This window comes from Anabas testudineus, chromosome 19 (assembly GCF_900324465.2).
Source record: "Anabas testudineus chromosome 19, fAnaTes1.2, whole genome shotgun sequence".
NCBI lineage: Eukaryota > Metazoa > Chordata > Actinopteri > Anabantiformes > Anabantidae > Anabas > Anabas testudineus.
The window spans coordinates 17964768-17978230 of NC_046628.1; the positions used below are offsets into that span (position 1 = coordinate 17964768).

The window sequence follows — 13463 nt, forward strand, 5'->3', positions numbered from 1 at the left end:
GCTAAAGTGACTTTTACTTGAAACATTTGTGCAGATGAACAGTTTGACCCATTAGAACAAACAGATTCTTCCTTTACATGTACATTAATGCACATATAACCTTCAGAGCACGACTGATCCTCACCAACAAAACCCATTATCACAATAGTACAACTGATGCAACAACTTTTATTTAATTTCACAGTCCTCATATGTTAGTGGAGAGCGTCACTGAGTTTGATGTTACAGGATAAAGTAAGTAAATCTGTTTGAACAGCATCAGGTTTTTAAAGGATCAGGTGTTGGAACAAAATTTAAACAGTAAGATGAGATCAGATCTCTTAAAGTGCAGCTTGTGATTAATCTTAAAGTTTTCCACAAGGTTAAATGTTTACTTACTTATTTTCCTACTATGTGAATAAAACATAATATAGGAGAATATAACCTACTATTATCTAATGCTCAGTGAGGTCATCTGTCTAACCTGACCACAGCTAATCCCAAAATGCCTGTTTAGACTTATGACCTTTCTAAATACACACGTTTTCAGTAGAATCAACCTTAATCATCATCAATCAGCAGTTCTTATTATAATAATTGAGTTAAGGGTTCCATCATTTTGTCCAGGCCACTTTCATAGGTTTGTAGTTGTGGTTCAACAGAAGTTTTTTTTAAAAACAAAGTAATGTCTGATTTTCACAAGTTCATTTTTAGTGCATTTTTATTAATTACTACTTTTGCCAGTTTCCATTTATTTCATTGACCTTCGTGGGTTTTTCTTTCTTTAAGGGAAGGGGGCCAATCATTTTGTCCACGTCTGTATGACAGCTGGCAGAAGATTGAAGACGGTCTCCTTCGGTCTTACCCTTTGAAACTACATTTAGGAGAATTCAGGTTGTGAATTTGAACTTAGATTTATATAAATTCTTTAAAACTTTTTAACCTCGTTCACACAAATGTTCCTCCACACTCCCAGGAACACACAGATCACGAGGTTGCTAAACTGAAACCTGAGCAGGTCATTTTATTATTGTACAGACATATGATGCCAATACAGTAGTCTAACAACTAACACACACTGTGGAGCAGCACTTTTCTTATCAGCGTTTTTATTTTTAGAACATTAGCGATCATGAAAGTTTACACTTTATCAAAGCCGTTTCAAACCCTCAGATTTCCCACAATTCTCTCTGCTGATCACAGATTAGTACTGATCATGTTTCTGTTTCCAGGTCAATTATGGACTCAAAAAGATGCAAAATACCTCTTATACAAATAGTGTGTGGACATTTCGTCTTTCTCCTGGTATAAAAATAACTTCTAAGTGCTTTGCACACTTTAATACTGTCTCTGCTTCGGCATGTTCACAGCTCGGATGTCACCGTGAGTTGTCAACTGTAAAACTCTCCAGAAACATTGAAAGAAACAACTATAAGAAACAAACAGCAGGTGAGACTGAGCGATCTGTGCTGGTGATGAGGGATCGACCTGCGTCTGCAGCTGTCAGTGCTGCGTTCGCTATTATCTGAGAGGAAGACAATGACACACTGTCCTCCTCAGACACAACACAGCATGTTCAACCAGTCACCACCAGGAGGTGCAGCTACTAGTGATCTAGTTCATCTTATTAACCTGTCAGTTGTTATTTTACCATTAGCTTCAAACTGAAGGTAAACTGCAGTCTGAAGATGGTTCCACTGTGGAAACTAATGATCATTTAAAAGGTTGTTTTGTTTTTGCTCCACAAACAAATGTCCCTGCACCACAGCGAAGACCAGACGTCTCTGTTCTACCTCTGAGGTTCACATGTTTGTGTGAGCCTGGCAGAACATTGGTGTCAGGCGTTCCTCCATCATCATACAGCACATGCAGGCAGTCGGAACGAAGCTTTTCAGCTAGATGGAAGAATCAAATGAACCAAATCTGGTCTCAGATCTTAATCATGAGGGAGGAAAAGCTTATGATACAAGATTCATGTGGATTCCATTCCCATGAGCACAGTGTAAAAAGAAATTCACAGTTTGTAGAACGATAAAGTCCAGAACATCGGTTTTACCTTTTCTAAAACCTGGACTCATACTTCATACCTTTTTCATATTGTGGCAGGAAAAATGTCAAAAGTGAACTGTGTAGATGCTAAAGACATTTTACAGAACTACAACTCTCAGAGAGAGAGAGTAAAAGAGTTAGAAATCAATTAGTGTTTGACTATCTTAAACCTCCAGCTGGAGACAAACTAAAAGCTCCTGAACAGATTCACTGATCTAAACATGAATTCAAACCTTCAGCCAATCGTAGGCCGTTTCCCAGAGACATTATCAATCACACAGTAATCAAAGATCAGTACGAACACGTCATTCAGATCAAATAAAGCTAGAAGAGCAGAGAATACGAAGAAGGAAAAAAGGTGAAGGATTTGTTTCAGGGCGACTGACGAGTCCCAAACGTTTCCCAGCGGCAGTTTTCAACAAGGTTTTAAAGTTAACTCCTGTAAAACTGGTCTAAAAGACGAGCATTCACACCATTCTGCTTTTGTTTGTGCAGAGGTAATCTGTTCATTTTGTGTCCTGACAAAACCAAACGAAAGGACGAGTGTGAGAATGAAGAACATGTTTCACCCTATGATCCACTCGTCTGTGTCAGTGTGGCAGTACTCAGATTCCAGCTCGTACCTTCACTTCACCAATTTAACAGATGAGTTGGAGAAACTTTTAGAGACTTTCAGTCACTTGGCAGCAGACAAACAAGAGCAGTAGGCTGTAAATGCGACCTTTAGTTATTTTCCATTTTAAAAGCTGCTGTTCTAGAAAACACCGTATCCGTCAGTGTGGCGTGTCGCCACAGCAAAGGCAGGGTAGCCCTCATAGGTGGTGTAGGTGGTGAGGTCCTGACCCAGAGACACAGCCTGCTTCAGCTGGGAGGCGACCGCTGTCGATGCTGGGCTCGCCAGAGTGTAACCTGGAGAGAGGAAAGAAAAAGCCACAAACTGTTATTAATGAGTCTGTAAATGTTCTGTTAGGTGGAAGCCATAGAAGTGTGTTGGTCACTGATAACTAATTAATACAACCAGAGGCACACAGAGAACTTTAGCTTTGGAAGAAGAACTCGACAGGAACTCACACAGCATGACCCCCAAAGGCCTTTGATTCTGATTGGCTGGACGTTTTAGCCTCAATTAAATTTCTAATGTACAGGATTAAAAAAGGTATCACCATCACAAACTAATCTGAATCTGCTTTAACCGAACCGGTTGATAACGGAGAAGAGCATTCAGCATTTAGGAGCACCAGCTTGGAGCTGTGAAAGACCTGTCAGCCGTCTGTTAGTGGTTTGTTGAGAGAAGAGTTAGTTGGCTTTGGGTACGGACCTTCACATACCTGGGAAGGCCACTGAAGCCACAGCGGCAGCAGTAGCACAGCTGGTGTCTGCGGCACCCTCTGTCTGCAGTCCGAGCGTCTGCAGCGTGTACTCAGCTGCATGGACTTTAGCTTCTTCTACAGCAGCACACAGCTTCGCAGGAGTGAAGGGATGACTGCAAACAGAGAAACCAGCTTCAGCCGGGCTGCAGAACAGGTAGCGAGTCTGCACATTAATTCAACTAGTAGTTAAATCATTGAATAAATAATAAGAAAGTTTTAATGTGAGTAGATTCACTTGACATCATCGTAAAAATGGACTCGACTAAAGGAAAAGAGACCCCACAAAAAGCTTGAGAGGGTCACCAGGGGGAGAACACAAAAGGTCTGAGAGGGCCCACGGTCCATCACCACAGGCAGTCACTGACCACAAAACAAATATTTAGTCCTGGTCCAACCCTTTATTCACCTCTGTACTTTGTTTGTACTATGTTAAAGTTGAATTAGATAGAAGGTTAAACTTTTAGATGGCAGACTGCAGGATGGTTTTCATGACAACATACTACAGAACCCACAGTCTAGTAGTAGATGACACTGAAGAAGACGTGGACTGGACTTTCTATATGATGTGTTTTGACTGCTCCTCTTTGTGGTACAAGTAGTACTCAAGTACTAGTAGTACCACGAAGAGGAGCAGTAACAGTCCTGATGGTCATTAGTAGTAGTAACAGTGGTAGTATTGTTAGTAGCAGTAGTAGTAGAGGTGCTGTCGTTACACGTTGGGGTACTGTGTAGCCAGAGCCGGAATGGTGATCTTGTAGAGAAACAGTTGTCTCTGGTCTGGACCGATGGCAGAGTGGAGCTGATAGACCGGCTGACCCCAGTTATTCTTCTGACACAACTCCTCTAGAACCTGACAGACCGGAGCAGAGAGAGACAGACAGGCTCACTGAGGTTAGACAGGTGGAGATATCTTCAGTGGAACAACACATTAATCCAGTTATCGTCAGTATCGTAGTGTCTGTCAGCGTGGCTTTCAGAACTCTTTGACGTCACTCTGAAAGGACTTCAGTATCCTGAGACACTGCCGGTGTTCTGGATCTGCATTGAGATATCCCCCCAAATGGAAGCTACAGTAATTTTTCTAAACTGGTTCCACTCAACAGGAAGGAGCAGTAGTTACACAGTAAGTAACTGGTCCGGAGATTTACTTTGGCTGCTTGTATCCATGATCTTATTGTTTCAGTCTTACCCAGACACTAAGACCACTGAGGGTTTAAACATAGATCAACCGGTAAACCCCCAGTAATGAACCCTCAATGTCCTGGATTTTCTACTGTTCACTGTTACATGGTGAAAAATCTCCCAAACTAAGACATCAGTTGTAGTAAATGACTATGTTCCCTCCCAGGTGTGTCCTGTTACCTGTGGCGCAGGTTTGATGGCAGCAGCCTTCAGGCTCATGGCAGCAGGATTCATGGGTGTCAGCTCCATCCCTGGCAGCAGGTCGTAAAGCTTCTCCTCCACCTGCTTGTCCGCCTTCAGGCTGTAGGAGGCGCCTCCGCTGCCGCCTCGGCCCACGACTCCGCCCCCTGCGGTGTAGGCCAGGTATCCCCGCCCTCCCAGCCCCCGCACCCCCGCAGCCCCTACAGGTACAGTCATGTAAATTTCTACAGGAAACCGAAAAGGCAGTGAAATCAATCAAATCACCGGAAATCAACCGGAAGAAGAATCACACAGTCAGACAATTATCCAACCAGAGTGAACAGGTACAGCGGTAGTCATGGTAACGGCACACCTATCCTGCTGCAGGCTCATTTCTCCAGGTGATTCACTTTCTTCTAACAAAAGTTTCATTGAATTAAGAACAAATTTCCACTGCTGATTCAGTCGATCGGATTTGATTCCTGGTAACAACACGGACACACGTGAACGATTTGATCCAGTTCTAAACACTGTGACAAGGAAAATCCTCTTATTGGTGAATTGGCCGTCTGAAAGCTCCAAACCTCTTTGTTTGCAGCGCAGTTTACTGAAGTTAAAAGGTCGGCTCTTTTCATGTTTCAGAGCGTTCGTATTGAATTCTGTGTTTCATCGTCCTCCCTGAAGGATGAGCTGCAGGCTTCACACAGCAGATAACGTATCACAACCAGTTTTTACTACAACAGTTCTCTGTGTCCATTTCAATTCTGATCTTTCAGAAGTACTGATGCTGCATGAGGGACCAGACAGTTTACACGTTTGGAGCGGAGTTCATCAAATGATCAATTCACCATCAGAGATCTGATCATGTAGAAACGTCTCTGCTGCCCAGTGAAAACTCTCAAACTCTTTTCAGCTGGAAACTGCCAAACAGGATGATTTGAGGGTTTTAACTGGCAGCAGCCGTTTGCTTTGAAAACCTAAATTCATGTCAGAATATTGAAGAACAGCTGTTTGGGGAGCTCAGAGTCACACTGTGTTCACAGACAAACACCTGGTGACTCTTGATAACTGGTGTTTTTTAGATTTGTTTCTCTGTGTGAATGTGAGCTCACCTTTCATCACTATCGTCAACATTGATTTTCTATAGTTTAATATTCACCCATCCTCACCTCTCACTGACGGTGTCCTGATCAGTCCGCGACCCCCAACGTGAGCTTTGGCTGCTGGGAAGCGGAACTGACCTGGGATGGCAGCGTAGGCCTGGGGGGCGTAAAACACGGGTGCCCCGAGATACGCTGTCGACGGGTCGTACACCTGAGAAAACAATTGTTTAGATTCATCATGGAGTCACATGAACATGAACATGAATTTAAATGTTAAATGACAGATGTGTCCTGTATCTGTTTCCTTTGGTTTGTGTTTGTCCATAATTAAAATTCTCCTGTTTCATTTTCTGGTTTTCTGCATTTCTGCAGTGTAATGACTGAAAGCTTCCACTTGATGGAGCCGTTTACCTCAGTCACATTACCTGTACATCAGAACAAATTCACCTGTTCATACCTTGTTGAACCTTAAAGGTCACACACTGCGTCCTTAACCCTTTAAGTTTTCTTTAGTTTGTTGGAGGTCAATTGAATCTATGTTCGTTACTGTCCTTTATAATGTTTGTGTGCGTTTAGTACAGTTCAAATAGAAAAAGTTTGAAGCTCACTACATGGGTGATATTCTGTAAATGCTGGGTGGGAAATCAATGTGTGTCACCTCTGAACCTGCGGATCTGTCCACAGACCTGCTTTCTCAGTTCAAGTCTTTGAGTATCTACAGTAAGTGTTGATTGGCTGCAGGCCGCTGCTTTGATGGGTTCTTTATATGACTCACATGAACCTGTTGTCAGAATTTGTGTTGTGTTCAGGGTCCTACCTGTCCCAGCGTGTAGGCAGTGTAGTCGGGCTGCAGCAGAGATCCTCCTCGTCCTCCTGTCCCTCTGGTGTAACGAACGTAACTGTCCTTGTCCACCGGTTTGGCCAGAGTCACCTCGATAGGAGACCCATCCACGACCTGCAGGGAGGAGGGAAAACATGACTCTGGAAATCCCCTCATTACAGAGCACCACAACAACATGCAAAGCCGAGGAGAGGATGTCCCTACTTTCCCGTTGAGAGCATTCATGGCGCTGATGGCATCTTCTCTCTGAGTGAAGTGGACAAAGGCGTAATCTCTGATCTTCTTCACTCGCTCCACTGCACCTATGATCAGATATGATGGTTCTGATTGGTTACCAGCCCCCTGAAGCCAGCTCACCTTACAGTCTATTTTTCATTTGTGTCCCACCACACATATCTGTGTTGGTGCATTCGAGGACAGTCGGATCTTTTACTGCTGTATTGTGGTGTGTTGTGGTACCTGGTTTGAGGCTGTTAAACTCCTTCTCTATGGTCTCCTCTGTAGTCTGCAGCATCAGGTTCCTGACGTACAGGATCTTGACAGTTGCCATTGTGTCCTCGTCCACCTCCACCTCAGGCTCTGCCCAGTCCACAGCAATGGCGTGACCCCACAGCTGAATACGACCTGAGAGACGAGGTGAGAACATGTGAACATGATAAACCTCATGTAACTGACACTTGTGCCTGTAGAACAACATGTCCAAACAGTAGTTCTCTTCACACAACAGAACCAGCAGCGACTCAGCATCTGCAGTTCATCCAGCCTGAGCTCAGCGTTGCACAAACATTATCTTCCTGTGGACGAGTAATAAACCTGTATCTCCAGCTTATCTGTGAGGCCTTCAGCTGTAGCTGAGGAGAAGCTGCTCGGCTTTATCAGGCAGCTTCAAGCTAACGTGTCTGAGACATGTTTCCTAACTCACAGAGTAAAACACGTTCAAAGAGCCTCAGGTAACAAACAGAAAGTAACAGGAGGTTCAAATGAGTTTATGTGTTCATCAGAGCTCATGCAGCTCTTCCTCTATTGGACACGGACCCAGAAACAGGCTGGGATCAGCTCATGCAGTCTGTCTAAAGCAGACTTTGACAGTTTTTATGATGTTGTGTTTAGTTTTATGAGCTGTTGATACTTTAAGGGGATAATGATGGTACTTTGGCTGCTTTAAAATAACTTGTTAGCAGCTCTGATAATCAGCTTGTAGAGACTCCACCACACTCTGTTTTTAGATTGTATTGAAATGTCCATTTCCACAGTTCTCCAGCTGGCTGTCTTCTGTTAATCATCCTTGATGTTAATTAATAAAGTGGACTGAACCTGGCAGCAGTTTGCGGCGGGCCATCGCAGCTGCTCGGTGGCTCTCGTACTCGACAAAAGCAAAGCCTCTGTTCTTGGTCTTGTCTGCAGCACTGGGGTACACAATGACATCCACGACCCCGTCGGTGACCTTCCTCATCTCGCACAGAATCTCCTCGTGCTTCTTGGTTTTGGGAATTCCCCCCACAAACAGACGGCAGTTATCAACGCTGGCACAAACGCCGAGGAGGCGTCCGTTCCTGCAGGGGCGAAGAAACTTAGATTAACATCAAACCACAGAAGGTAAATGACAGCGTAGTGACAGGTAAAGTACAGTTACTGAGGCACTGATGGGTTCAAACAGCTGGTCGCTTGGTCGAGGTGTCAGAAGTACACAGCACTCAATACTATAGAAGTACTCCACTATTGTAGTGTCGGGCCACAGTACCACAGGAAATTCTTACTCTAAAACAGGGGCAGCTAGTCTTGATCCTTCAGGGCCACCGTCCTGTGTGTTTTCTAACCATCCCTGTTCTTCCAGCTTCTGATTGGCTGAACACACCTGATCCAGGTAATCAGCAGTGGCTAGAACAGGAATATATGGAAAACGAGCAGATCTTCCCACTATAAAGGTGTTTAGGAGGGTTGATGAATGTAACTGTGTGGTTCTAAGGTTATTTGACTGTACCAGTAACAACTGATCAGCATTTCTGTGTTGTGATATGACTTCAACAAAGATGATTGACACGTCTGTAGGTCTGAGTCTGAAAGTTTGTAGTAGAGTAAAATAATAATGGAACTAAAGACAAAAAGGATCCAAACTCGACCTGATCTCGTAGTTGTTGAGCTGCTTCATGGCTGTTTTGGCTTCCTGTTTGTTGCTGAAGGTGACAAAGGCGTAACCTCTGTTGTTCCCGTTAAAGTCCATCATCATCCTCACCTCATAGATCTTCCCAAACTAGAGCCAGGAAGAGTGAAGTTAGAGATGTGAGAACATGTGGGAACATGGTATAACACTGTAGTTACAATCAGCAGGAGCCCCGTCTCCAACCCTGTTTCTGTCTGTCCGTCACCTTCTCACACAGTGGGACCAGTTCGTCCTCAAACAGATCTCTGGGTAGTTTCCCCACAAAGATCTCGCTGCCCCTCTCTGGAGGTGGGCCGTCCCAGCCTGGAGGTGGGCCACCGTACCGCCGCTGACCGTTCTCCTGAGACACACCAGGAGAAAATCCAAATACAGTAAAGATCATTAAGCTGAAGACAAACTCCCTGATCTGAGCATCAAGTTTCAGGAAGTAAAACCTGAAATATCTTCTTCAAGGATTTAAAACCAGTCAGAACAGTTTTATTTAGAACTGGAAGAAACTCCTGCTAAAAACAAAGATCTACAAAAAAAAGACTTTCAGACATGAGTCCAGGATGTTTGATTTGACTTCACCTGTCGTAGTTGGTATCCTGTGCGTTGCATTAGTCCTCGAAGCGCCGTCTCCTTCTGGGTCCCCGTCAGTCCGTCCCCGCTTGTTTTCTGATTGGATTCCATTGGGTGTGATTGACAGCAATATGTAAATCAGGGAAATTAGGGGTGCTCACTGGAAAACAACCAAACACAACCTGTGTTATTTTTGTCTCTCTGTTCTGTGTTGTTTGAATCATACAGGTGATTTTTAAGTACTCTGATTTAAAACCAAACTGGTGGGCCTCTTCTTGACTCGTACCAATGAGTCCTCCAGCTTGAGGTTGTCTGTTCCCACGCTCTCAGACAAAGTGACTTGTAGGTAGGAATTTATTAAGTTTACCAGAGTTTAAGGTCACTGGAGGTGTCTTTGTTTTGTCATAAAAACTTTCTTATGTATATCTCCCTAGACGTCATCAAGTGGTTGGTATTGATCATTATTAAGCTGCTGCTGCTACAAACGATCTATATATTTTACAGGAAGGCATCCTCTGGCTGCTCCATCCTCCACCTAAAAACACCTTCACTATCCAGAAACTCTGTCTGTTTCTCTGTGTCCTTGCTTTATCAGCCCTAATAAATGTAGTAAAATAGCTCTTATCAGGTGTTGAGACAGCTTCAGGAAATGCATCGTTAACTCATTCAAACTATCAAAACCTCTGAGAATAAAACATGAGCTCCTTTTTCAGAACATCAACTGTGAGGAGCGGCTCCTGTTTCCACACAGAACGACCGTGTGTCCTCCGAGCTGAACCCTGCTGATCCTGGTTTCTTGCTCTCAACAACAGATACGAGTCGTATCTGAGCAGCAGAGAGGTCAAGGTCTGTTCGCTAATCATTGACAGAGACTCTGGACAGGCTGCAGTCTGACTGTCTGTTTCATCGGGGAAATTATGAGAGCTCTGTGGTAGATTTACAAAACACACATTTCAGCTCCTGCAGTCAACAGGAGTTAAATGTGTTAAACCAAGTCAGAGAACTGTCTGAAAACGTGCTCACTGGCACCAAAATCAGCATTTTGTAAGAACGTCCTCACTTTCTAAAAATGTGAAACTGTTCCTGAAGAGCTCTGGAACAATCTACGTCAACGTCCAGAGGTTTGATGGGTTCAGTGTGAAATGTTGTATATAATGTAATTTATAATAAGGACGTTACCTACAAACATAATGTGAAGAAAACCATGGCTGAACCAGGTTTATTCTGTGTCTGATCCAAAGCAAAATGCTGTGTTAGCACAGTGACAGGTGGACAGATTGGACAACAAATGACTGATTCTGTGGTTCTTTAAGTGGAGAACTTGTGGGGACCGTACCCTGTCTCTGTCTCACCTTCATGTTTTCATCTACGTTCTTACAACACAACGATTAAAAATACAAAAGTCACTTTAATATTAAAAATCATCCCTCATTTTACAACCATGTCCTCACTTTGCATCTAAAAATGTCCTCATTACACACATGAAGAAAGTCACCCATCGTGTTCCAAACCACATCACCCTGCTGCCACATGTGTATTCATCCGCTTGTGAAAATAGTACCCAACAAACACACCGATAAAAAAAGTTGTAGCTGATGAGTGTTTGTCTGCAGCCATCATCACTGTGTGTGTGTGTCTGTGTGTGTGTGTGTGAAGTGGCTACTTACAGAAAACCCTTTGAACCTTAAAGAAAGGTTGATGTAATCAGCTTAATGCTAAACAGCCTGATACATCTTCACTGCATCCATTAGTATGATCACACACACACACACACACACACACACACACACACACACACACACACACACACACACACACACACACACTTTCTTTGCTCCTTTAACTTCAAAGAGAGAAACTCAACAGGCAAAATGAACATGAGCTCTTCACATCAGAGAAGGATGGACGGGCGAGAGACAAAAGAAAACAGAGAGAGGGTCGAGGTCATGAGATGATGATGATGATGATGAAGATGATGAAGATGAACATCAGCACCTTTTCCTTTAAACCCACAGACGTGTTTGTAACTGTGGATCCAGTGATTTGCTGTGAACGGTTGAATGAAGGGAGCAGATTTAAAGGTTTGAAGGTGAACTGTTGATCAATACGGACGAGTGTTTGACACCAACACACACAAGCTGCCTCCAGGAAAACAGCTCTTCAGCTGAATCAAGAAACATTTTCCCTCCAACAAAACTGAGCACATAATTCAAAGGGGTAATTGTGAAAGCCGAAACAGTTGTTAATGTCAGTTCACCCTCACTAATTTAACTAGAACAATAATAATAGACCTAATAATATTGTGTTGGTGGAGCTGACGACTCCTCTGCTGCTTCCCAGAGGATCAGACCATGAAACCAAAGAAGAAGACGTGAAGAAACTGTCAGCAGTAGATCAACTTCTCTAGTAGCTTCTTTATTTCTTTGCTGAGTATTAGATTGATCTCATATTAATGAACTCAGTGGAGACTATCGTCATTTCTTTGAATAACATCTCTCAATACAAATGAGAATACATGATGTAAAATCTAATAACCTGCTGATCGTGGCTCCGTCCAAAAAGCGGAACGTTCATCTGTTTAGTAAATGAGAATAAAAACCCTGAAAACCCTTTAACATGTTGGATCGGGTTAAATCCACACTTCCAGTGTTTCATCACAGCACTTCTGTTTTCTCTGATCAACTTTCTGTCACTGGCGCCTCAGACCTGAACTAATCACTTGTATTTAAATGGGTGACCTCCTACGATTCATCAAATCTGCCTTATCAGCCAGTTTCAGCTCTGTCACATTAATCTCAGTCGTCGTGTCCGTAGTTAAACATTCATCAGTGACACAGCAGCAGTCCGAACACAGCACAGGCTTCATCCTCACAAACCCAACTGTCCAACATTTTATTTTAAGATAATGAGTGAACCAGGAGAGAAACCAAATCCACCTTCACAGTGAATCGGTCCAGGACGTCAGAGACGAAACTGAACAGATGAGTTCTGCAGATTGAATCTTTCAGATGGTTCCGAACCGTCTGTGCTGATGTGACAGAACCAAATGTACCATGAAGTGACCATGAGGTCTTTTTAAACCGTGAAATGATGCGATACACTTCAATTCACTGACCGTCCATATGATTAATGCTAAGTACATATTACTAATTGTACTTTATGATTATTAATGCATGGTTTTTATTTCGAATACTTCAGTTTTACAGATGTTTTACTTATCTGAAGATTTTCTGTGCTGTAAAAACAAAACTTTAGCTTAAGAAAAACCCTGAAACTCTTGTTTTCTGACTTTTCCTCAGATGAATGAACATTTAATTTAATTCAAGTCTCTCTCTGAATTTTAAAAACTGAAGAATGAAAAGTTTTGGATCTTTGTATTTAAAACCTTCAACTGCAGCAACTCAGCTGATTATACTTCTGTACTTTTACTACAGTAATAGTATGAATTCAGTACTTTATTTTTACTTCTCAGTACTCTAAGGGGTGAGCGGAAACACTTTAAATTAGATTAAAGTGGTTTCAAATCATAATTCAGATTCATTTGAGGTAAATTATTACTACAGTGACGTCATGAATTCATTTTACTATAGTATCTGAATACTTCTACCACAGTTACTTTTATATTTAAGGTATTTTCTAGACTCATTCACTTCTCATGTCTCTCGGTAGCAGTCAGCGGTCGAGTGACACTGACTTTACACTCTCTCTCTCTGTTTAACACATGAATCCTGCTCACCACACACTAGAGAAGAAGAGCGGTCGAACGACACTCACTTTACATACTATCTCTCTCTCTGTCTCTGTAGCTTCTACATATAAAACTCAAACTGAAAACTTTGTGTCTCTGGATGAAAAACAGACAAACTCACCTGAGCAATTTCAGAGATCACCTCCCTCCGATCAGAGCTGTGTCATTCTGAACAGAGTGTGTGTGTCACGGTGTGTGTCTGTGTGTGTGTGTGTGATCACATCATATCAAACTCCAAAGGTCCACTGTCTTGGTGTTAGCTTTACGAGCCGGCTGACGTTAATGTTTA

The 13463-nt window shown here is 42.9% G+C and overlaps 1 protein-coding gene across 2 annotated transcripts; it reads right to left on the reverse strand.

Annotated features, from left to right (window-relative positions):
• Window positions 1-686: 686 nt before the first annotated feature.
• Window positions 687-13392, reverse strand: a1cf (apobec1 complementation factor). 2 transcript variants are annotated; one of them, XM_026351311.1, is made up of 13 exons: window positions 13296-13392; window positions 9436-9586; window positions 9071-9205; window positions 8825-8955; window positions 8019-8257; window positions 7164-7328; window positions 6909-7006; window positions 6681-6818; window positions 5930-6074; window positions 4761-5005; window positions 4112-4248; window positions 3357-3511; window positions 687-2937 (listed from the first exon to the last, which is right to left on the reverse strand). In XM_026351311.1, the coding sequence occupies exons 2-13, from the start codon at window positions 9535-9537 to the stop codon at window positions 2783-2785; spliced, it is 1845 nt and encodes a 614-aa protein (XP_026207096.1). In that variant the 5' UTR covers window positions 9538-9586; window positions 13296-13392; the 3' UTR covers window positions 687-2782. The 2 variants fall into 2 exon arrangements, with proteins under 2 accessions (XP_026207096.1, XP_026207097.1); XM_026351312.1 differs by having other exon boundaries at window positions 2816-2937; window positions 3347-3511.
• Window positions 13393-13463: the final 71 nt, after the last annotated feature.

Coding starts and splice junctions, on each gene's coding strand:
- a1cf (XM_026351311.1), bottom strand. CDS start 9,537: ATGGAATCCAATCAGAAAACAAGCGGGGACGGACTGACGGGGACCCAG. Junction 6,075..6,680: donor CTGCCTACACGCTGGGACAG/GTAGGACCCTGA, acceptor TTGTTTTCTCAG/GTGTACGACCCGTCGACAGC. Junction 2,938..3,356: donor GGCTTCAGTGGCCTTCCCAG/GTATGTGAAGGT, acceptor TCCTCTCTCCAG/GTTACACTCTGGCGAGCCCA.